The sequence below is a fragment of the Cnephaeus nilssonii genome (assembly GCF_951640355.1).
Source record: "Cnephaeus nilssonii genome assembly, chromosome: 9".
Taxonomy (NCBI): domain Eukaryota; kingdom Metazoa; phylum Chordata; class Mammalia; order Chiroptera; family Vespertilionidae; genus Cnephaeus; species Cnephaeus nilssonii.
In genome coordinates this window covers 19,350,401-19,373,602 of record NC_137080.1, presented here as the reverse complement: position 1 = coordinate 19,373,602, position 23,202 = coordinate 19,350,401, and the positions used below count along the sequence as shown (strand labels likewise).

The 23,202-nt window shown below is 40.6% G+C and overlaps 1 protein-coding gene across 1 annotated transcript in view; it reads right to left on the bottom strand.

Moving 5' to 3' along the window:
* LAMA2 (laminin subunit alpha 2) overlaps positions 1–23,202 on the bottom strand; it is a 485,095-nt gene that overhangs the window by 104,235 nt on the left and 357,658 nt on the right. The window contains exons 34-37 of the mRNA XM_079780407.1: positions 20,843–20,941; positions 7,552–7,663; positions 3,079–3,241; positions 1,147–1,357 (exon numbers count right to left, since the gene is read on the bottom strand). Of these exons, the coding sequence (XP_079636533.1) occupies positions 1,147–1,357; positions 3,079–3,241; positions 7,552–7,663; positions 20,843–20,941 (585 nt within the window). The remainder of the gene's footprint in view (positions 1–1,146; positions 1,358–3,078; positions 3,242–7,551; positions 7,664–20,842; positions 20,942–23,202) is intronic.

Genomic DNA, 23,202 nt, shown 5'->3' with positions numbered 1-23,202 from the left:
TTCAGGCACCATAATTGTTGGTGTCCCTCGTTAGGGCACCATAATGCCGGGGTTCTTTTCCCAGCCTTACAAAGGGTTCAGCATTCTGGAGAAAGGGGCTGTGCATAGATGATTAAAGAGTCCAAAGACGAAAGATAGTTTTGAAAGGCATTGGGGGTCAGAGGAGCTTCAACTGAAGGGAACTGAAGACTCTACCTTGACCAAGGACCCGCGCTTTTATTCAGCACAACCTGTCCTAAGGCAAGGTGGAAATATACACTTCAAAGGGTTTATAGAGATTGTCAGTTTCAGGAATAGCCTACAGCTGTTCAGGTGTTTGGCCAACAGGAGGCAATAAAATACCCTGAGCTGTCTGGCAGTTAACAATCCCATTCAGGTTTGGGGGAAATGCCATTTAGCCATTTCCAACAGGTAAATTACATATGTGGCTCACCCTTGTTGAGCCGCCCAAGTCCCATTAACCTTTTGACGGAACTCTTGTAATTATTACATGCTGGAATTGGTTCTCGGCAAGAGAGAGAGAGAGAGAGAGAGAGAGAGAGAGAGAGAGAGAGAGAGAGAGAGAGAGAGACTGATTCATAGAACACATTGCAAAAAAGAAAGGGACTCAAAATCTTCCAAAGCTCTGGTCTCTCAGTGAGCTGTTCCACATGTGTCCAAATTCCATGAGAAAATACTTGCACTTCTGTGATTTATGGCAATCAGATATCTAAACAATGGTGTATGGCTTAGGTTGGGTAGATTATAAAATCGTGTTATTAGTACTTGAAGGTACCCGCGACTTGCTGTAGTGTTGGGGGACTGATCCTTAGAGACTGTAATTGACTTGCCCATGCCTGTACTTTGCTTGCCTCTATAATTACTCTAGTGTATAGAATAGTTGGTGGCACGGTTGGCATTAAGACTAGTGAAGAGCCCCATCCACTGTATTGCACTATTTTTTTAAAATCTTCAATCATTTAAATTATCTACATTTTATGGACAGTGATTGATGATTTAAAAAGGAGAAAGATCATCATTATCTGTTCTGCTCCTTTCAGAGTTATCATTCCTAATCTCTATAAATGCACATCAACTTGGCCAGCCACGGTCATCTCCACCCCACCCCACGTCCCCACAGACAGATGAAAGAGCCCTCAGACTCACCTCCAGAGCAGTCATGTTTTGCTGATTTGCTGCAGATAAGCGATTAGCTTCTCTGGTTTTATTCGTAGCTTCTCTCAACAGGTCCCAAGCATCATCAAGCTTGTTTTTGTGGTCTGTCAATTTCGCCCCAAGATCCTTCTCCATTTCTTCATTCTTCCCTCGGGGCTCTCCGAACACCTTCTGCACCTTCTTCAGCAGGCCTTCTGCAGCTCTGCAAGCACCCCCCACCCCAACAACAGATAATGAGCCCTGCCACCTCCTCAGGGTTTATGGGTATTAGATTCTATTACAAAGAGATGCTAATATTAAAATAATGGAAACATGTATACTAATAAAAGGGTAATATGCTAATTAGACCAGACATCTTCTGGACATCCTTCTGGATGTCCTTCCGGACAAAGCCACGGTGGTGGGGGCTGAGGCAGAGGTGGTTAGGGGCAATCAGGCCAGCAGGGGAGAGCAGTTAGAGGTGATCAGGCTGGCAGGGGAGCAGTTAGGGACATCAGGCAGGCAGGCAGAGGCGGTTAGGGGCGATCAGGCAGGCAGGGGAGCAGTTAAGGGTGATCAGGCAGGCAGGCAGAAGTGGTTAGGGGCGATCAGGCAGGCAGGCAGAGGTGGTTAGGGGTGATCAGGCAGGCAGTTGAGCGGTTAGGAGCCAGTGGTCCTGGATTGTGAGAGTGATCCTGGATTGGAGAGGGTGCAGGCTAGGCTGAGAGACCCCCGCCCCCTGGTGCATGAATTTCATGCACTGGGCCTCTAGTAAGACAATATTTAAAGAAGACTGACTATATGCTCAACCAAGCTGAAAACTGATACCTGACAAGTGACACGGCCATTTACATTTAAAATTAAACTCCAAAATCCCCACACATTTGTAATTTGTTAGTAACATAAAACTTCAATTGGAAAGGATCTCCTTCTCATAATTTGACTGATAAAATAAGTTTTGTGATTTATTTCACATATAAAAAAATAAATACTACCTGATTCAACATAATGAGGCATTTCCTCCGTTACTTTGAATATAAGGTATGAATATACTAGTACTGTTATGTTTGGTTAGAAACTGTGAACAAAACTCTATGTATAAAGTATGAAGTCATGATTTTTATCTACTTTTCTTTTTCTTCTAAGTAACCTAGGAGTCTCCTGGGTTTAACGCTATAATTTTCCCAAAGTGGAAATATCAGCCCTTAAGAAAGGCTAAGTCCTTGAAAAACAGTATTTCTAAAACTAATAGGCATCACAATCCCCTGAAGTGTTTGTCAAAACATTGCTGAGCTCTATCCCCAAAGTTTCTGATTCAGTAGTTTTGGGGTGAGATTTGATCATTTGATTTTTAACAAGTTCTCAGATGTTGTTAATGTTGTTAGTTTAGTATACATTATTTAAGTCTTACTAATCCCATCACTTTGATGTTAGCTATGAATGTAAAAATGTATTTTTTTATTGAGAGTGTGGTCATAGGAGTTAATTAGCATCAATAAAATCACTAATACTATTATTTCCAACCTCAAGTTCCCAACCCTGATTTCAAAGTATTAAGAATTTATTACTTAACGACTCTTATTTAGCATTCCGTGAGATGACGAAACCTATAGGATGGCCTGTAAAATTCATACCTTTATTTAATCAAAGGTTATTTCATCAAAATAAAAAACTACTGATAGTTTAAAAGTTCCAAATAAATGCAATTAATAAAGCAAGCCCATATGCCTAACTATAGAAGGGACGGCACCAGAAATGATCAATTACTTGATTATTTATATATAGGCTAAAACATTTTTTCAACCCATTTTAGAGCAAGATAAATTATAACTAAGTAAATAAAAATGAAAAGTATCTTATATATGTGATGAAAAATTTATAAAACGGTAAACAATTTGGAAAGCTCAGTTTATGAAATGAAGACATAATAGACAATCTACTCACACCAACTCATCTTCAGCAACTTCTTTCTGTGCATCTAGATTTTTCCTCCTCAATTCTCTCATCATCTGATCAATCTCTTTCTGAAGCGCTGGCAAATTTCTCTCAAAGGCCTTGTCTTGAATTCCCAAAGTTTCATTTACTTCTTTAGCTTTTTCATTTACAGCTGCAAGGGATAAAACACATTTTGCAAATTAGTAAACAAAACTGCCACTTGCAAAAATGCCACTCAGTATCTGCTCTTCCCCAAGATCTCCGTCTCCAAATGAAATGTGGTCTGCCACGGGTTCCTGCTGGGAAACCGAGGCAGTTAATACAGCAACCCTTAACAAACAGGGGAATGTGACACTTTTCTCCATAATATGCTTCTTTTGGGGGGCAGGTAATTAAAGCAGTGTTTTGTTTTTATTTTTACCTCAAAAGGAAGGAATACAGGGGGAAAAAAAGAGCTCAAATCCTTTTCAGGATAAAGGGTAAAAAAAAATGAGACATGTAGCATAACACTTGAAAGCTGAAAACAAAAGGTCTACATAGCAGGTAAGACACAACCATATTCAGTCTATTTTAAAATACTGAGTACAGAAATACTATCGGTGATGAGATATCTAAACACAAAACTGCCTTTGTACTTTAACACAGTTGTGTTCATGCTTTTAAAGGGTGAGGAAAGGAGCCCTGGTCTAGGGACGAGTGTTATAGATTAGGGCTCCAAGATACCTTCCAGCAAGAACACCCAACGTAAGAGTCTGTGTTTATTATGCATTAAATGGGATTTCAAATTGTGCTCTTCGGAAATTTAGGATTCTCCATGTGCTTCAGGTATTACAAATGATGTCTGTTCTGCCAAGACTTTCTTTTATAGGTTGGTATTCTGGGGAAAATTTCATTTGAAAAACGAATTCTATGTCAAATAAAAATTTGAAAAACTGGTGAATGGAAACTTTCTTGCAGTTCTACCATTAGTTTTAGACCAACTTTCCCTGAAGTGCGTTCTATGGAACATTAATTTAACAAGTTGAAAGATTTTTTTAAAAACTCCTTAGTCCGTCAGACTCTTATTTCTATAATATTACCTATGAAAACCCCTAGAATGAGGGCTGTGGGTTGGCCAAGAGGCATTTCTACCATTCAAGGCTGTATCCTAAGACTTCTTTAAGACATAAAGAGTCCTGAAATTCATTTCTGTTCCTAGAGAAACTCTTCTGATTGGCATTGGTAAGAGCTGTTCCAAGGATAATATAGGCAGAGCTCTTGAAACAGGTGCACCTCAGCAGACCAAGAAGAGCAGCTATGGTGAGTGTCACATGGAGGGTAGGTACAATGGCTCTGAAATGTGGTCCCCAAATGAGCAGCATCAGCATCACCTGGAAACTTATTAGAAATGTAGGCCCCACCACAGGCCTACTGAGTTAACAATTAACTGAGTTAACAATTCCAGGGTTGGAGACCAGCAGTCGATGTTTCCCCAAGTCCTCCAGGAGCTTTGGATGCATGCTAGAGGGTTTGACAATCACTGGGCTAGTAGAAGGGATTGAGTTTCTACCTCTGATTCGGCCGTTTCCAAAATGCATCTTTCTAATTCTTTTTTCATGATACATGTCTTTGGTTAGAAAGTTGCTGCGGTCAGCCCCTCATTCCTTACTAGCCACAGTTGAATTGGCAGAACAATTTGAATCAGGTGTTTTAAAAAACAAATATGGCCATTCCTAACCCTCTGGTAGACATTGTTGCTTAGGTGCTATATTTCTAGAAGGTAGTGAGGGTGGCTCTACCTTGGTCAACTGGTTCACACTCATACCTTGACATAAGCCAAAGAACCGTCTCAAGAGACCACTCCTATCGTTAGTAACATATTACCGAGGCTGTGTCATGTTTAACCATGGACTGACTGATTTGAAAGCTCTTTGGTCCAGCAGACTATGTGGGAACAGTGCTAGAATGCTGGTAATTAAATCTAAGAAGGCTTCTACTTCTTAGACTTCAAGAAAAACAATAGTAGATTTGGCTGCTCCTATAATGGACCAAAAAGGCATACCAGGATATTTAGTGCAGAGGATCTTAAATCTAGCACTAAGCATCTGAGTAGCCAAGGCATGGCAGAGGACAGAAATGAGGTACTTAAGAGTTACACAGTATATGCATTGTACAAATAAAATAATTCCTCAGGAGAAGCAAAGCTACTTTTAACAATGAACCTGAAAAGAAAGTATTCTCTGATGGGTAAATTTATCACAAATGGCAAATGCTACTGTGATCTGAGATACAGAAAATAGAGGCGTCTAGCATTTATTAAGTCCCATTATATGTCAGGACATAACACTAATGGGTTTATATATGTTCACTCATTAATTCTAATAGTGTGTGGAATAAAATATAGTTAATTCATGATCTAATCAGAAGTCATAGCTTCGCACACTTTAAAAATTATACTGAGATAGGAATCCCTTAGATTAATAGGGACTGATTATCTGCGAAGAGGCCATGACTTATGGTAGGAGATAGGATGAGTAAGGTGTTCCACCTAAAAATGAAACAGAAAAAGATAAGGCCAGGCTGAAGCATTCACTTCTCCCACAGCCATTCGCTGCCACGAAAAAACCCTAAAACTACTGATGATTATTCCAATTATTATCATCTTAAGAGAAAAAAAGGGTGTGGATATGTTGTATTACCCACTTACAGCTTTTGATAAGTTTCCTTTTCTTTTTAACAAACCCCCCCCCCCCCAAACTACCAAGTACATATATACATCTCAGTCAGGGTTTAGTTTAACTCTAGGATATTCAAATTTAAGTTTCCATGACATGTTAACAGTTGGATTAATTCTGCCAAAGTTCTTTTATGAAGGGCTATGGTTATGATTTTTGTAACCATTTATATTAGTACCTGCTGGAAGAAGAGAGCAGTGTTCACATATTCCCCAGGTACAGGCTCACGGCTATCCCACACGGCACTTCATTTGAATTAGAAAAAGGGGCCCCATTGGGACAGCCACAACCAGACCGCCTGACTGCTGCCCAATTTAGGGCAGGGGAGACACCTTTGATGACACTGAGCCCTTTTCTCTGATGGACCGCTTGTGGATGGTGAGCAAAGCCTGAGGTAAATATCATTTCACTCCGCCCCCTGCTGGTGGCCTTTATGTAGTGCACAAACTGGGAGGTTGGGGGAACAAGGTTGAGAAGTAATCAGTACTGATACATGTATTAACGTTCATGCTTAGGCACCAATGTTTGATTGAAATGATAAAAGTCGGTTCCCAGGATAGGTTTCTGGGTGTTGAGTGTTTGAGATTGAGGCAGAAGGAAAAGGAAAGTTCCTGGAGTATTGACGAGTGCCTTCAGAGACGCAGGCACAGTGAAATAGCTCTACCTGCAATGGGAGATTATATATATATATTTCATTCGGGGGAGGTAGATACTTCGAGTAGCATTAATGAAAACTAAAACCAGGAAAAGCACAACAACTTCATCAGGCAGAGGATTAACCACAGGAGTTAACCGAGATTTTTCTAGTTGAACAATTTCATTTTCAGATCCTGGCATGTTTTGCCTCAGATTATGCCTCAGATTAAAATGCTGTTGCTTCTAGCAGTGGGGAATCTTTGGGAGTTTCTGTCTCTTGTGGGCCAGTGATCCCTAAGTATGACCTGTCAGGATCTGCCTTGAAGGTTTATCTCATGGGCTGCCTCCTTTGGCTGCCTTACAAAGCAAACTACCTAAAATGCAGAGCACTGTAGAGCAACAAGAATGTTTCCATTTTAAAAAGCAAAACCACAAAAATTATCCAAGCCCTTTTCTACTTTCTAAACATAAGTGCATGTTTATTATATATTTATAGATATTTCGGAACTAGTGGGCTTTTTAACTTTTTTTATTAGATGTTTTCTTTAAGAGTTTCTCAATCTGGGCTTTGGCCCAAAGATGGCTTCCACTTTGATTCTCCATCAGATTGGCAGATGCCAAGAACTAACTCCTAGAGAGAGAACTGTGGGCTAAATGCACTGTAGCTCCAGGGAAGGCAGCACCTCCAAATCCCCAGCAACAGATGTTCATTAAAACCATACCAAGTGTTTTTAAAGGCATTCTGAGAAATGAAAGTGCTGCTTTAATGTTCCGAGCAGATTGACAAAATTAGCTTAAAAAATTAAACATCTTTTAACTAGATTTGAATACAAACAACCACAAAGCATAATTTGCCCATTAGTTACTTAATCATCATAGCCACTCCTTAAAATGTGAAGTATTATTAAAGGAGTGCCTTCAATTTACTTTTATCTGCACTCATAAAGACAAATTTACAGGCTGTTGTCACTACTTCAACACTCAGCAGATAATGCCCTTGAATAACTTGATAAAATCCAACTCTCAAACTTAGAAGTGACATCTCTTGCTAGAGAAAGTCCAGTCCTGTATAATCCCTCCTTCTGTTTTTCTATTGGGAGAAATCATGATTAAATTGTGGCCTTTGTCATACCTTCTGCATCCCGGACAAGTCCCTTAATGAAATCTCCTAAGGAGTTCGCTCTTGTGTTGGTCCTCTCAGCATCCTGTCCAGTTTGCTCACCATCTGCTGTCACTTTGGTAGCCTAATGATCCAAATTCGGGAAAAGCATAATTAATAGAGATGATGAAGCTACTGTTAGATAAACTCCCTCTGGCTACATTTTCTTTCAGATATTACTTTGAGCCAAAGGCAATCAATGAATTATTGATCAGATGTACTGGAAGTGACACCCTGTGCTCAAATATACAATTAAACTTTATTACTTCTTCCATTAAATGGGAATCAGAGAGCTGTATTTGGTCTTTTTAAAACCCTCGTTACAGGCAATGGCACAGAAGAAGCGATAAAGCACAATTATTTTTGAAATATTTTTAAGATGTTGTTGCCAAAAGTCTTTAATGAATTCTTCAGTCTCTATATGTTTCAGTTTTGTCCATATTTTATTTACTGAAAAAGTGTGGAGTGTAGCAATAACGGAGGCCCAGGCAGTCTGTCTCAATCAGCTTGATCCTATAGATTCGGTTTAAATCAATATGTTAATTAAAGAAACAAAGTGGGGGAAATGCTTAGCTACTAAGTAGTAAATGCTTGTTTTATAACACTCTAAAGATGCCAGTAAAACATTAAAGCAGAGTAAATGCTAACTTTTCCCATATGTCATCACCAAAAAAGATGGGTGTTAATCACAGAACCATACATTACTGTCAACAAAATAAAACAGAACCCCAAAACAGCCTTACCTCCCAAAGAGAATCCGCATACAGTTTCACCTTATATAGACTTGAAAATACCATTTAGACACAATGGAATCAATTTCATGTGTTCATAGTTAAGATATACCATGTTTAGTCAAATAAAAATGGCACCTGTTACATTAAAAGTTTCTTAAAAGATACTACAAGATTTAGAGCAACTTAAAATAGATTTACAGTTCATTTTTTATGTGTATGCACATGCTAATAAATATGACTTCTTTTTAAATAAAGAGATTGGAATAATCTAACTATAGTTAATGAAGCAAAGAATCACAAACTGCCTCAAAATAATTTGAATAAGGTCCAAGTTGGCAGTTATATTAATGCTCTAAAATCTTGTACCAGAATGCTTGCATTCTAGATGCTCAAAGAATCTACATTTTAAAAAAATATTAAAGTGGATTTTAAATAGAACTAAATGTCTGGCCAGGACAGAACATGGTTAGAGATGCTAGAGAAATTGTTTGCATTTTGCGATTTCCCAGGGGCAGTAAGAGGTTTAATTTATGAAAGTTCTCAAAGTTTTGCAAAAATGAACCTAGCCGGTTTGGCTCAGTGGATAGAACAAAGGCTGGAGGACTGAGAGATCTTAGGTTCAATTCCTGTCAAGGCACGTACCTCGGTTGCAGGCTGGATTACCAGCCCTGGTTGGGGCATGTGCAGGAGGCAACCAATCGATGTGTCTCTCTCACATCAATTTTTTTCTCTCTCTCCCACTCCCTTCCACTCTCTCTAAAAATCAATGGAAAAATATCCTCAGGTGAGGATTAACAAAAACAAACAAACAAACAAACAACCCCCTACACACACACACACACACACACACACACACACAACACAACACACAGATAAAGTGAACTTTAGTAAAATTAAAAAAAAAAGTTTTGCAAAAAATGGTAGCATATAAAGCCCAACTATTATCATCTTTTTAACCAAGGATAAGAATCCATTGGGAGCTTTGGAAATTCCTCTTTATGGTTTGCAGTGTATATACCCAATGATTTGGAGGGTGTTGGTCCATGTATTAGAATGCTCTGGATTAATTCCTAAAACATTAATAATGAAATTATTTTAGCTTTTAGATTCAAGGCACAGATGGGTCAAAAGAAACTTCTTACAGACCCACACCACACACACATACACAGGTATAATTTTTTAAATGTTGTTTTTGAATTACGAAGGCCAACAACATAGGATGTTGGTCTTCTAAACTGCTTTACATGTTTCTCTAGTCTGGACTTGGCTATACTTTATGATATCACTCCTATTTTCACATGTCATAGAACACTATAATATGGGAGTTGATCTACATTATGGCCATCTTATAATATCGCGTAAGAATTAATACATTACCAACACTAGGATCTCTTACTATAGATAAAATGTAATTTGAACTTTAATTTTTTTCTTTATCAACATCTTACCTATATTACCAAAATATCATAATTTACATAAACATTTGTACATTTGAGTTTAACAATTCTTAATCGTTCAAAGCATCGATTTTTTTAAAAAAATAAGTGCGTATCGATACACTGACCCTTTTAAATTCTGGATAATCAAGATAGTATTCATTGCCTTGACTTCTACTTACCTAATTAGTTTATACAGTAAGGTGTAAGCATCATCATTAATAAACTCTGATATTAAGATAATAATTCCACATGGCACATGCTCAGAAACAACTTAAAAGAGTTATGACTAAGACCCTATGCAATCAACTTCCTTGCTTCCTTGTAGTATATGAAATGTGTCAAACTCTTCCCTTCATAGGGCTTTGTTGTATCCTATTGTCTTTGCCCCGAAGGAGCTTTTCCTCTATACTTCCAGTGACTGGATCCCTGTCGTCCATTAGTGTTCAGTTTAATAAGTGTCTCTTCTTGGTGTGGCCATTTCCAGGGCACCTATCTATATTTCTGTACTTCCTGCAGCAAAACATTTCCTTCATAGCACCTGCACTGTAGAATTACTTATTTATGTGTTGGCTTACCTGTTTATTGTCTAGCTCCCTGACTACACTGTAAGCTTTAAGAGGGCAAGAACTTGGTCTGTTTTGCTCATCATTTATATCCAGCTCCTGGTATGACGCCTACTTTATAACTAATATTGAGTGAATGTTGTTAAATATATTGACTAAATAATACTTTCTTAACTAATCTTGCCAACCTTATTACCATCCTTATTGCCTACCTTTCTATGAACATTCCTGTAAAAAGATTTTGTTCATACTCTGGCTCCTTAACTCTTCTCCAATTATCCAAAATAAATCCAGCCTTTGAGATTCAGTTCCAACATCACCTGCTCTGTGAAGCCATCCCTGACTATTTTGCCCATGCTCCTCTTTCTTAGATATTCAAAAACAAGGATCATTACCACCATTCATGACTATTTTGAGTAATTACTTTGTTAGGTATTTTGCCATATCTATCTAATCTTCATCCTTGGGGGCTGGAGCTATGTCTTACCTCTCTTTGTTCCTCGGAGTGCCAGGCCTAGCATCTGGCAAAGTCTAGAAGGTCAATGATGTTGTGTGCTTGGCCGATATAATGATAATCAAATCAACTATCCCTCTCATGTTCTAAAGCCTGTTGATGGAAAATAAAATCTCTCTCCATATGCCTTCACAATACCATTCAAACTGGCCATATGCCTGGTGCTATGCTTGCCAGTGAATGTGGATGGCTGGGCAGTGTTCTGGGCGTTTTTCAGAGCCTCCGAAAAAGCTGCTGCTAAAGGGCTGTAGCTTAGTGCTTAGGAGGAGAGCCAGGCCTGAGAGGCTTCAGTTTCCAACACACTGCATTCTAGTCATTGGCTTCATGGCAATTCAAAACTAGCCTGTGATTACACACTGAGGACCCTGCTGGTGGGTGAGGATGGGGGCAGGGGTTAGGGGTGGGCAGGACTGATCAGGGCCACCACAGTGCTCACTGAGAAAGAAGGCAACCTTCCCTCTGCATAGACAAGAAGAGCTGTTTCTCTTGGATGTCCTCTAGGAGGCGGGAAAGGGAGTTATGAGGTTCCTGTACCAAAAGGCATTGACTTATGGTATTAACACTCTAAAAGATGGGTGACCCAGTCAGGCTCAGCTATACCCCAGATTGATATGTGTGTTCAGATGGGCTTACAGTACTCCCAAGTGTCTCATTTACTTGTCCTGCCTTTAGGGATACATAGAAGGCATGATCTCTCGTTTTATACTGGTGAAAATAAAGCTATGAGAGGTTAAGTGACTTATCTAAACTTAACATGCAGGGAATGGAGGACAAAACACACACTTTCTGACAGAATTTCTCCCTAAATATTCTGTCTGTATCAAACATCCAGGAATACTAGGAAAACACAGAAAAAGTGGAACATTTTGGGTGGGAAGAGAGACATTGCTCTAATGTATGCACAACTTTATGTGCCTAAAGCTTTAGGTTTAAGTAAATTATCGTATTTAAAAATCCATATCAGAACAGTATGTAGATATATATTTTAAGTATCATGTCTCATTACACAGTAATTTAGTTGAAGAGTCACCCTTGTCAAAACCACCCATGAGAGACTCCATAAAGAAAGCCTATGACAAATGTACTGACAAATGGGGAGTGGTGATAGATAGTGGGATCACTGTAAAAATGTTAAATCCACAAAAGTCAGTTTCACCCAGGAAAGGCTATTGATAATGTTACAGATGAATGTTAAATAGTACATGATAGGAGCTATCTGTCTGGTACACTTTGGCTCTTCTTGTGTTTTATTAAATTACCATCTCCATCCCTTAATCATCTTTCCTCTTATTCACTATTATCTTGTCCTTTGAGTATTTGACAAATGTCTTATCATTTATCTTAATATGCTGTACAATCTTCCTTTCATTCTTTATCTTTGATTTTCTTATTTTCACATCCTCTTACCTCTGTCCTATAATCTTTCTAGTGTTCTGTTGTAAATGATGCCTTATGTAGTACTTTGTACATATCTGCCTTACTTTTGATTACCTTTTCTTCTTTACATTCAAGCTTACTCAAATAGGTATGTTTTTCTTTTCTTTTTTTTCTTGAGTATTTCTCTCTAGGCAGCATGCATTACCATTAGGCACACATTCATTTACTTCTGAACAATGTAGCTGTTACTTTCTTGCTTTAGCTTGAGCAGTTCTCACTGTGCCTCTTGAAATCTGCACATCATTTTCTTGGTTGGATATTACTAGCGTCTCTCATTTTCTGCCTTCTTTATGTTACAACTAGAATCTAATGGGGAAAAAATCTAACTACTGAATGGACAACATTGCTTAGATGCCATCCATTTTTGCATTTACAGGCTTATGTGGATTTCCCGCTAAAATTAAATTTTAGATCTAATAATTTATATGATATTTTCAAGGGTCATCTTCAAAAACGACCAGTTCTGTGTATGTCAGTGAAGTACTCCTCAGGATAGACACACGAGGAAAGAGACTGGGAGCAACCAACTGACCCTGTGGAATGATAAGTCAGTTCCATGTGGAATTTCCCCCTAAATGTTGCAGGTGTCAATTTTGAAAGTTCTGAATCAAACAAAGATTTATTGTATATTCTCTCTCTCTCTCTCTCTCTCTCTCTCTCTCTCTCTCTCTCTCTCTCTCTCTTAAAATATAATAGCAGAAATTATAAAAAAGGTCCTTGGCAACTTAAACCTTTTAAAACTATAAACAAGGTACTGTAAACATATCATATCATTGATACTTAAATCATTTAAAAACTAACTTAATCATTTTGGAAATGTTCAAGCTTCATTTAAATTTGCTTTTAAATTGTACATAGGTAGTAAAAGACAAGATAAATAAAGCTAAACTTTGATATTTTACATAATCAGTCTAACATATAAATAAGATTCTCCTCTTGTAGAATAAACATTTAAGAGATGTTTATTAAAGAAAAAATCCAATTCAATAGAATTGTAAATATATTCTCGATTTTAGTACTTATTTTGGGTTTCTCTATCTGGTTGTTTGAATGCTATTATTTAAATTATTCAAATTAGTTAATTACTTAATTTAACAAATATTAACTGAACACCTACTATGTGAGTGGTATTGGTGATACTGTGGTGAGAGAAGATACACTTCCTGTCCATTTGGAGCTAATGGTCTGATGGGGGAGAAAGGTATTTGTCAAATGATCATGAAAATAAATTTAAATATACAAACTGAAGAAAAAACACAGTTGTAGAAGGCAATTACAGAAAAAAATCTCATCAGACCTAGAATGTTACCGAGGGCTCTCATAAGGCAGGCTTCCATGAGCTAGGGCTTGAAAGGTGAAATGGGATTAACAGAAGTAAACAAGATGTAGGAGGAGGTAGTTTACTTCAAGGCTAAAGACAATATGTGTGGAAAGGCTCTGTGGTGGGATGAAGTGATTGAAGGTTAGTAAGGCTGTGTTGTGAAGCACACTGTCAAGAGAATGAGAAAGCAAGACACAGACTAGGGGAAAATATCTGCAAAAGACATGCCTGATAAAATATCCAAAAAATACAATGAACTCCTAAAACTTAATAAGAAAACAAACAACCTAAGTAAAAAAGGAGAAAATAAAACTTGTCTTTGTTCCTGTGCATTATTGTAACAAAATGCCGTTATAACCAGCAGGAATTTATTTCTCACAGTTCTGAGACTGGGGAGTGCAGGACCGATTCCCCAGCAGACTCGGTGTCTGAGGAGAGCCTGCTTTCTGGCTCACAGACAGTGTCTGTTTACTGTGTCCTCACAAGGCAAGAAGGGGTCACGTAATTTCTCTGGAGTCCCTTTTGTAAAGGCGCTAATTCCACTCATGCGGGTTTCAACCTCATGACCTCATCACCTCACAAAGACCTCACCTACGAATATCATCACCTTGGGGGTTTCAAGCGGACACAAGGATTCATCCATAGCAAGACCTGAACAGACATCTCATCAAAGAAGACATAGAGATGATAAATAAGTATATTAAAAAAATGCTCAACATTACATCTCACTAGGAAATTGTAAATTAAAACAATGATGAGATACCACTATGCACCTATGAGAATGGCCAAAATTCAAAACACTGACAACACCAAATGTTGGTGAGGATGTGGAGCAATAGGTACTCTTATTTATTGCTGGTGGGAATGCAAAATGGTACAACCACTTTGGAAAATAGTTTGGTGATGTCTTACAAAACTAAATATACTCTTACCATATGACCTAGCAATTGTGCTCCTTGGTATTTACACAGATTAATTGAAACCTTATGTACTTGGATGTTTATAGTGGCTTTATTGCCAAAACTTGGGAACAACCAAGATGTCTTTCAGTAGGTATATAGGTAAATAAACTGTGGTACAGTTAGACAATGGAAAATATTATTCATTGCTGCAAAAAAAAAAAAAAAAAAGAACTAGCAAGCTGATATCATTGTAATTAGCTAATCCTATCTTATAAAGAGAAACATGCAAATTGACTGTAACTCCGCTATGCCCACAAGCCAATCAGGAGCGAGTATGCAAATTAACCCAACCAAGATGGCTGCAGCCACGGAGTGAGCAGGAAGCTTGGCTTTCCCCAGCAATGGAGGAAGCCAAGCTTCCCGCCAGCTCTGGCCGGCCCTGGCCTCTGCTCAAGGCTACAAAGTTTCAATTATAGAAGATAAATAAATCCCAACAAAAATGGCTGCAGCCACAGAGCCAGCAGGAGGCTTGGGTTTCCCCAGCGATGGAGGAAGCCAAGCTTCCAGGCCTTCCCTGGCCTCCACTGAAGGCTACAAAGTTTCAATTATAGAAGATAAATAAATCCCAGATACCAGGGCCTCCGCTTGGGTCGCCAGGGGGCGTGGCCGGCCTGCAAACCACCACAGGCCCCTCGCCCAGGCCAACCCTTGCCCCAAGGGAACCCCAACCCTGATCCAGGACACCCTTCAGGGCAAACCAGCTGGCCCCCACCCATGCACCAGGCCTCTATGCTACCGAATAAAAGAGTAATATGCAAATTGACCATCACTCCAACACACAAGATGGCTGCCCCTATGTGGTCAAAGATGGCTGCCCCCATGTGGACACAAGATGGCCACCACAAGATGGCCAGCAGGGGAGGGCAGTTGGGAGGGACCAGGCCTGCAAGGGAGGGCAGCTTTGTGCGATCAGTCCTGCAAGGGAGGGCAGTTGGGGGCGATCAAGCCTGCAGGGAAGGACAGTTAGGGGTGACCAGGCTGGAAGAGGAGGTAAGTTGGGGGCGACCAGGCCTGCAGGGAAGGGCAGTTGGGGGGGGGGGACCCAGGCCTGCAGGGGAGAGCAGTTGTGGGGGGGACCAGGCCTGCAGGGAAGGGCAGTTAGGGGTGACCAGGCCTGTAGGGGAGGGCAGTTAGGGGCAATCAGGCTGGCAGGGAAGCAGTTAGGCATCAATCAGGCTGGCTGGGGAGTGGTGAGGGGGTGATCATGCTGGCAGGCAGAAGTGGTTAGGGGCAATCAGGAAGGCAGGCAGGCAAGCAGTTGGGAGCCAGCAGTCCTGGATTGTGAAAGGGATGTCCGACTGCCTGGTAGGATCGGGCCTAAAGTGGCAGTTGGACATCCCTCGAGGGGTCCCAGATTGGAGAGGGTACAGGCTGGGCTGAGGGACACCCCCTGCCCTGGTGCACAAATTTCATGCACCAGGCCTCTAGTTATTAATAACTAGAGTCTCGGTGCACGAAATTCGTGCACGGAAGGGGGTTGTCCCTCAGCCCAGCCTGTACCCTCTCCAATCTGGGACCCCTCAAGGGATGTCCGACTGCCCGTTTAGGCCCGATCCCACTGGGATCGGGCCTAAACGGGCAGTCGGACATCCCTCTCACAATCCAGGACTGCTGGCTCCCAACTGCTTGCCTGCCTGCCTTCCCGATTGCCCCTAACCGCTTCTGCCTGCCAGCCTGATCACCCCCTAACCACTCTGCTGCCAGCCTGTTTGCCCACAACTTCCCTCCTCTGCCGGCCTGGTTACCCCTAACTGCCCTCTCCTGCAGGGTTGATCACCTCCAACTGCCCTCCCTTGCAGGCTGGGTGCCTCCCAACTGCCCTCTCCTGCTGGCCATCTTGTGGTGGCCATCTTGTGTCCACATGGGGGCAGGATCTTTGACCACATGGGGGCAGCTATATTGTGTGTTGCAGTGATGATCAATCTGCATAGTACTCTTTTATTAGATAGGATAGAGGCCTGGTACAGGGGTGGGGGCCAGCTGGTTTGCCCTGAAGGGTGTCCCGGATCAGGGTGGGGTTCCCTTGGGGCGTGGGGCGGCCTGAGTGAGGGGCCTGTGGTGGTTTGCAGGTGGGCCACGCTCCCTGGCAACGCAAGCGGAGGCCCTGGTATCTGGAATTTATTTTCCTTCTACAATTGAAACTTTGTAGCCTGGAGCAGAGCCAAGCCTGGAGCTCCCTCCAAGGCCCACAGCCATTTGTGTTGGGGTTATAATTGAAACTTTGTTGCCTTAAGCGGGTGGGCCCGGCCAGGGTGTGCGGAAAGCTTTGCTTCCCCTGTTGCCGGCGGCAACCCTGGCCTGCTCTCTCAAGCTCCATTCTGCCGCCATTTGTTTGAATTTGTTTACCTTCTATAATTGAAACTTTGTAGCTTGAGTGGAGGCTTAGGCCTGCAACGGCTGGCAGAAAGCTTGGCTTCCTCTGTTACCTAGGAAACCTTGCTCTCTGTGGCTGTAGCCATCTTGGTTTGTGTTAATTTGCATACTCACTCTGATTGGATGGTGGGCGTGGCTTGTGGGCGTGGCGGAGGTATGGTCAATTTGCATATTTGTCTATTATTAGATAGGATAAGAAAAGAGCAAAGGGGAAAGCCAGACATTAGAGGCATGGCCACCTTGGCAACTTCACCGGGAAGCTGCATCTTTACACTCCCCAGGGAACCATTGGTCCATTTTCTGGAAAATACTGGGGGAAGGGACTGGACAAAAGGGAAGGTGAGGGGCATGCCCAGTGAAGTTGGGGTGACAGAGGGACATTGGCTTGCTTTCAATCAAAGTGGAAATAAAGATAATGGGGTTGGGGTCAGGACACTACAAGCCCATGAAAATTTGGGGATACATAATCCCAAAACAGAGAAGTCGGTTCTCTTGGCTCTCTGGTTCTTTTGGCTCTGCTCCTGCCTGTGTTCTCTCCATAGACATGTGGCTCTGAGGACCCCACATGCAATGGACTGTAGTGGGGAACACAAGCTAAGCTAGCCTGATACTGGATTAGACTGTGCAGACATGGAATGGAAACTGAACGGCACGTTTAATCCTAGCTCTATTGAAGACACAGCTACGCTTCTATGATGGGGTGAAGAGAAATAGGAGCTTGGAAACTAGGGTTTAATTCCATGCAAATAAAAGCCACTCATGCTCCCAGGTGAGTCTCAGAAAATTCTTTTTCTCGTGATATCACAAGAAGCCCACTCACACCAACAACTGGTGGGTACAAGGAGAGATGCCCACCAATTACAGAGTCATGAAAAAACATGAAGGAACCTTAAGTGTAATATTACTAAGAGAAAGAAGCCAATCCGAAAAGGCTACAAACTTTATAACTTCCACTACTCTAATCAAGGCAAAACTATAGAGACGGCAAAAAGATCAGTGGTTGCCAGGGGTTAGGGAGGAGGGAGGAATGAACAGGTGGAGAACTGAGGTTTTTAGGCCAGTGAAACTACTCTATGATACAGTAATCGTGGACACATGTTATCAAACATTTTTCAAAACCCCTAGAATGTACAGCATCAAGAGCAAACCCTAAAGTAAACTATGGACTTTGAGTTGATAATGATTTGTCAACATAGGTTCATCTGTTGTAACAATTGTGTAACTGGTGAGGAATGCTAGTAAGGAGGAGGCTATGCTTGTGTAGGGGTCGGGGGTATATGGGAACTTTTGGTATTTTACAATCAATTTTGCTTTGAATCTTAAAATTCTCTAAAATATAATGTCTATTTAAAAAATGTAGAATGGGAGAGTCTGCTGGAAAGATGCAAGGATGAAGGTTAAGACATAATGAAGATTTGATTCTCCCTAGTGAAATGTTTCTTGTGTCTCTACGCTGAGATAATTAGAGTGAATCAGCTCAATGAGGACAATGAGGTGTCAGTTTGGCTTATACCTCTATCCTCAGCATCTGTCATACTGTCTTAGTGTCTAGAACATGGTAGACACCCAATAAGTATTCATTCAATGAATGAATAAAATGCCACCTGTTCCATGGGATTTTCCCTAATTACCTTTATCAAGATTAAGTTATTTCATATGTATGTATTTCTCAGGTACATCTTTTTGTTTTATTTCAAGTTTTATTGTATATGTACTTGCAGTGGTTCCACACATCTAAATGCTTTCGTACACAACATACACATACAACACTGCAAGCTCCTCGAAGAAAGAGGCTGAGCCTCCTTTGTATCTTTCATCTGCCAACACCTAGCTTGGCTCTGCATATGATGAACATTCATATGTGCTTGTTGAATTGGGTTTACTCTGCTTATGAGCTGTTTAAAATTTCTTATTTAGTTGTGCTCACATAGCAAATACAAAATCATTAAATATTAAATTAATATGAGATAAATATACTCATCACCCTAATTAGTGTCTAACTACATTTGGCAAGAAACTCTATTTTGTATTTGTACATTCCACATTGCTGGTATGAGATGATGAAAAAGCATTTTGTATGCTATTTGAGACATCAGGGCCATGGTTTAGCATTTTCTTTGTTTAGAAGACTTTTTTTGTTTAGAAGCCCATTTGATTTCTCTGTGGAAATTTTTCTAAACCAGCATCATGTGAGGTGGAAACAGTACTGGGCCAGTGGGAAGCTGGGTACTGGGCCTACTTAGGTCCCTGTCATACCGTTGTGAAATGATACTATTGCAACTAACCTTCTTATGAATAACTGGAGTGGAGAAAAGGGAAGGGCAAATATCGTAGGCATGCCATTTATGCAGCTTTGACAGGAAGCTGCGGTTTAAGACTCCCCAGGAAGCCACCAGTCTACTCCACACAGATTGCTGGGGGAAGGGACTGGACAGAGAGGAGAATAGACACATGCACAGTAGAGTCTGGGTGAACAGGAAAGGTACCTGTCTGTTAGTCACACCTGGGAACAGATCATTGGCCAGAGTAGGCACGGCCACTGCAAGCATGGGAAGATTTGAGGTATTTAATCCCCTGAACACAGAAGCTCTTACTCTCTTCCCCTCTTGGCTCCTGGCTTTCTTGTTGTAGGGGGCACGCTCTCTCTTGGCTCCACGGCATTCACCCACATGGCTCTGAGCCATGTGGACCCCACACAATGGACTAATGGACTGCAACTAGCCTGATGCTAAACTGAACCCAACTCCACCAAGGAAAGGAAACTTTGGATGCTGGCTTTGCTCCTAGCTCTGCTGGATCCCCAGCTGCACATCTTCCAGGACTGGGTTAAGGGAAATGGGACTTTGGGAACCCAGAGATGTAATTCCATGTAGATAAAAATCACTCATCCTCCCATGCAAGTCTTGGAAAATCCTCTTTCTAGAGATACTAGAGGCCCGATGCACAAAATTCTGGAAGGGGCTCGGCCCCCAGCTGCCTCGGCCTCGGCCCCCACCCGCCAGGCTTGGTCCGGAAGGACATCCAGTCTAGTTAGCATATTATGCTTTTATTATTATAGAGGATTGTAAGGACCCCACCCTTAGCACCCAGTGGGGAAGAGGACACCACTTCCACCGATAACACCTGGGTTTAGAGAACTGTATGCATGACCATTAATAATTCACTTCCCTGTATGGCCTGAGGTATGTCTTTCTTTAAAAAAATGGACTAAATAATTTGTAAGAACCTTCTTGCACCAATATCCTTTGTTATTTAACGTTCGTAGGTAATCAAACTGAATCCCTAAATTACAGGCCAGTTTTCCTGTTCATGCATTTTTCTGGCCACAAGATGGCGAACTTTATGTTGTTTTACTCATTCTCTACCAGCAAAAAGAACCTTAGCCCTCTTGCAGTTTTGAGTCTGATAAAAGCAACATGGACTTTACATTCTGATTCTAAAAGGTGTCTTAAATGCTTTGAATTTTCACAATAAAGAAGATTTTCCTTTTGTGTGGGAATAGTGATATAGACTGCATTTCTATACAAATGTAAAAATCCCATGAGGAGATCAAAGAGGCTACAAGTATTTTCATTTGTTTCTCTTTTTTCCTCACAGAGGCAAAGACAGTGCTTTTGAATTTCAGAATTGATAAAAAAAAAACCTTTACCATGGAATATACTAGATAGAGTTTTCAAAATAATACTGCCATTCTGGTATTTTTAGCCATTGCTCTTGACACTTCACAAGTATCCCAACTTTTTGTGTGCTACTGGGTTCTCAGGTTTTATTTGAGGCAAAAGTTACAATTCAAAAATACAGATATTTCATGCACCAAAATGGGAATTCAGAACAAGATTTGCATTTCAGAAATTTGAAGTAATTTTCCTTAATTGACATGATCTATCTGTTTTAAGAAGATTTAGGGTTTTGCCAACTTACCCTGTTCAGAAGCTCATTCATTTCTGTCACCAGTGTATTCAGATTGCCCTCTGCCAACTGAATGAGCCTCTCTGGCGCCCTCTGAGGTGAGAGCAAGTGCTGAAAAAGATTTCATTCATTTCCACATTTTAGTAAATACTTTTGCAGTGATCATGAGCTTGAACATTTAACAGAACATTTCCCTTTATGTACAAAAAACTTAGCCTTCTCACCTTCAAAGCAAAGAGAAAGAAACTCTTTCAATTGAGCATGTATACTGAGAAATTACTATACTTCAGGCTTTTTTTCCTCCTTCTCATAATGCTTATGCCAGTTCTATGATGTAAGTGTTATTTCATTTTGTGTAGGAGGAAATTGTAGTTTGAAGAGAGTTAAAAACTTACACAAGATCATATAGCCAGTAAAGGGGAGAGTCAAGATGAAGGCTGAATTTTTAAAGCTCCCATTTCAATCAACCGAGATTCCACTTACAGGTTGAAAAGGGGACGGGAGTCCTTGACCGAGGGAACTGGCCGGGCACTGGCTAACTGGCCTGACCTGAATGTTGGTAGGAGCTGGTCTGGCTCTCACAACAAGGCCATTTTCTTCTCCCATTGAACATAATCAATCTCACAGGCTGCTAATGTGAGACAGGGCACTCTGTGACAGTGATGAATGAAACAAAATAAGACCACTCCATAATCTTGTCTAAGCACAGACAAAACCGTGGTCTCTGTACAGACCACAGAAATATCCAAATCCCATTTTCTGGCTGATGTGAGTGACCACTGCCTCCTTCCTAATCGGAGCTTTAGACTCCCTTTTGTTCTTCCCTTCTTCTAGATGAGATTCATTAGAATACTCAAGTATAGGATTACTCCCACTTCCTAAAAGCACAAAGTCCTACTTCCTTGAACCTGCCCCAAACTGCCTGGCACAAACCCTAATACTACTAATAATTAAATAATACTAAGTCATTTCTAATGCCTTCTTACTGAGATACCGCAAATTTCCTATGGTGTGCAGTATCCCTTGTTGCAAAGAATTAATAAACCCAGGTTTGGACCATAAAATGTGCATTTCCGGTAGTCTCTGGCTGGAACCCAGGGAGCATTAACACAGTTAAAGGAACCAAACAAAGAGGGTAAATAACTTGCTTAAGGTTTAAAAATATCAAAATGGGGTCCCAAGTATCCAGATAATAAATGGATTATGCAAGAAGAACTCAAACACAGAATCAAGAAAGATTGGAATTTAAGGAAAATCAAGGTCATTCTGACCAACACTCAGCCTTAAGGAAGTAGCTAACTAAATCCCCTGGCTTAGATCATGGCTGCAAATTAAGGCCTTCCATAGGGCCTTTGAGTACTTCATCCATTACTTAAGTATTATTTTTTTTAAATTATGTATTTGCTTTTCTAGTTTAATGTTCTTTGTATTCACTCCATGTATAAGAAAAATAACTGGTGAGCATCTTCTCTATTAAAACTCTTCCCATTTCCTGAATACTGGGCCACCAAGGTAAACTCAAATCCCTCTGCCTAGCTTTCAAGGTTGTCCTTTATGTCAACGTGCCCCACACAAATCTTAAGTGTTATCTTTTATTAGTAGGCCTGACTTCTGATGTCTGTCAGGCTTTGCTAATTCATGCATGCCTCTGCTTATGTGGCTCTCTTAAATTAGGTGGCAAGAGTTTGTATGGGCCTGGGGTCAGGGAGACCTCACCTATGGTGGAATGAGTTCCCGCAAGTGAGTTATTATCTCTCTGAGATTTGCAAAGGTGGCTTCCTTCTCACAGGCACTAAAGTAATACAGCCTCTATTCAAATCCAAGCTCTATGCCTACTGGCCATGTGACCTTGGGTCTCACATGCAACTTCTCTGTGTCTCAGTTTCCTTACCTGAAAAAAAGTGTAGATAATCTAGTACTCCTTTCCTACTTCTTGGAGTTTCTTTAAGATTTATGTATAATATGACCAGCAAGGCTGGTCAATTGCCTACCACAGAGATATTTGCCAATAAATGTTAGTTATTCTTGCTATCATGGTTATTGGTTTCTTCTGGAAAACAGGAATAACATTTACCTTAAAGGCCATGATCTAAATTAAAAAACACATTCCCTAAAAGAGACTCTGCCAGTGCCTACCAAATTAATCTTAGATTTTTCCCTCCAGTCCTCACCAATATTCCTCTGCCTATTAAAATTATGTCTATGCTTCATTTTCCAACATAAATTACACTCTCATTAATAATGCCTTCCCTGGTTACTCTGAACCTTACCCATTTTGCCAATCTTTGTACTCTATTGTATGTTAAATTTTTATTAAGCACATGTTAATTATATACTTTTGCTAATGGTTTCATTGTATTGTTTAATTATTT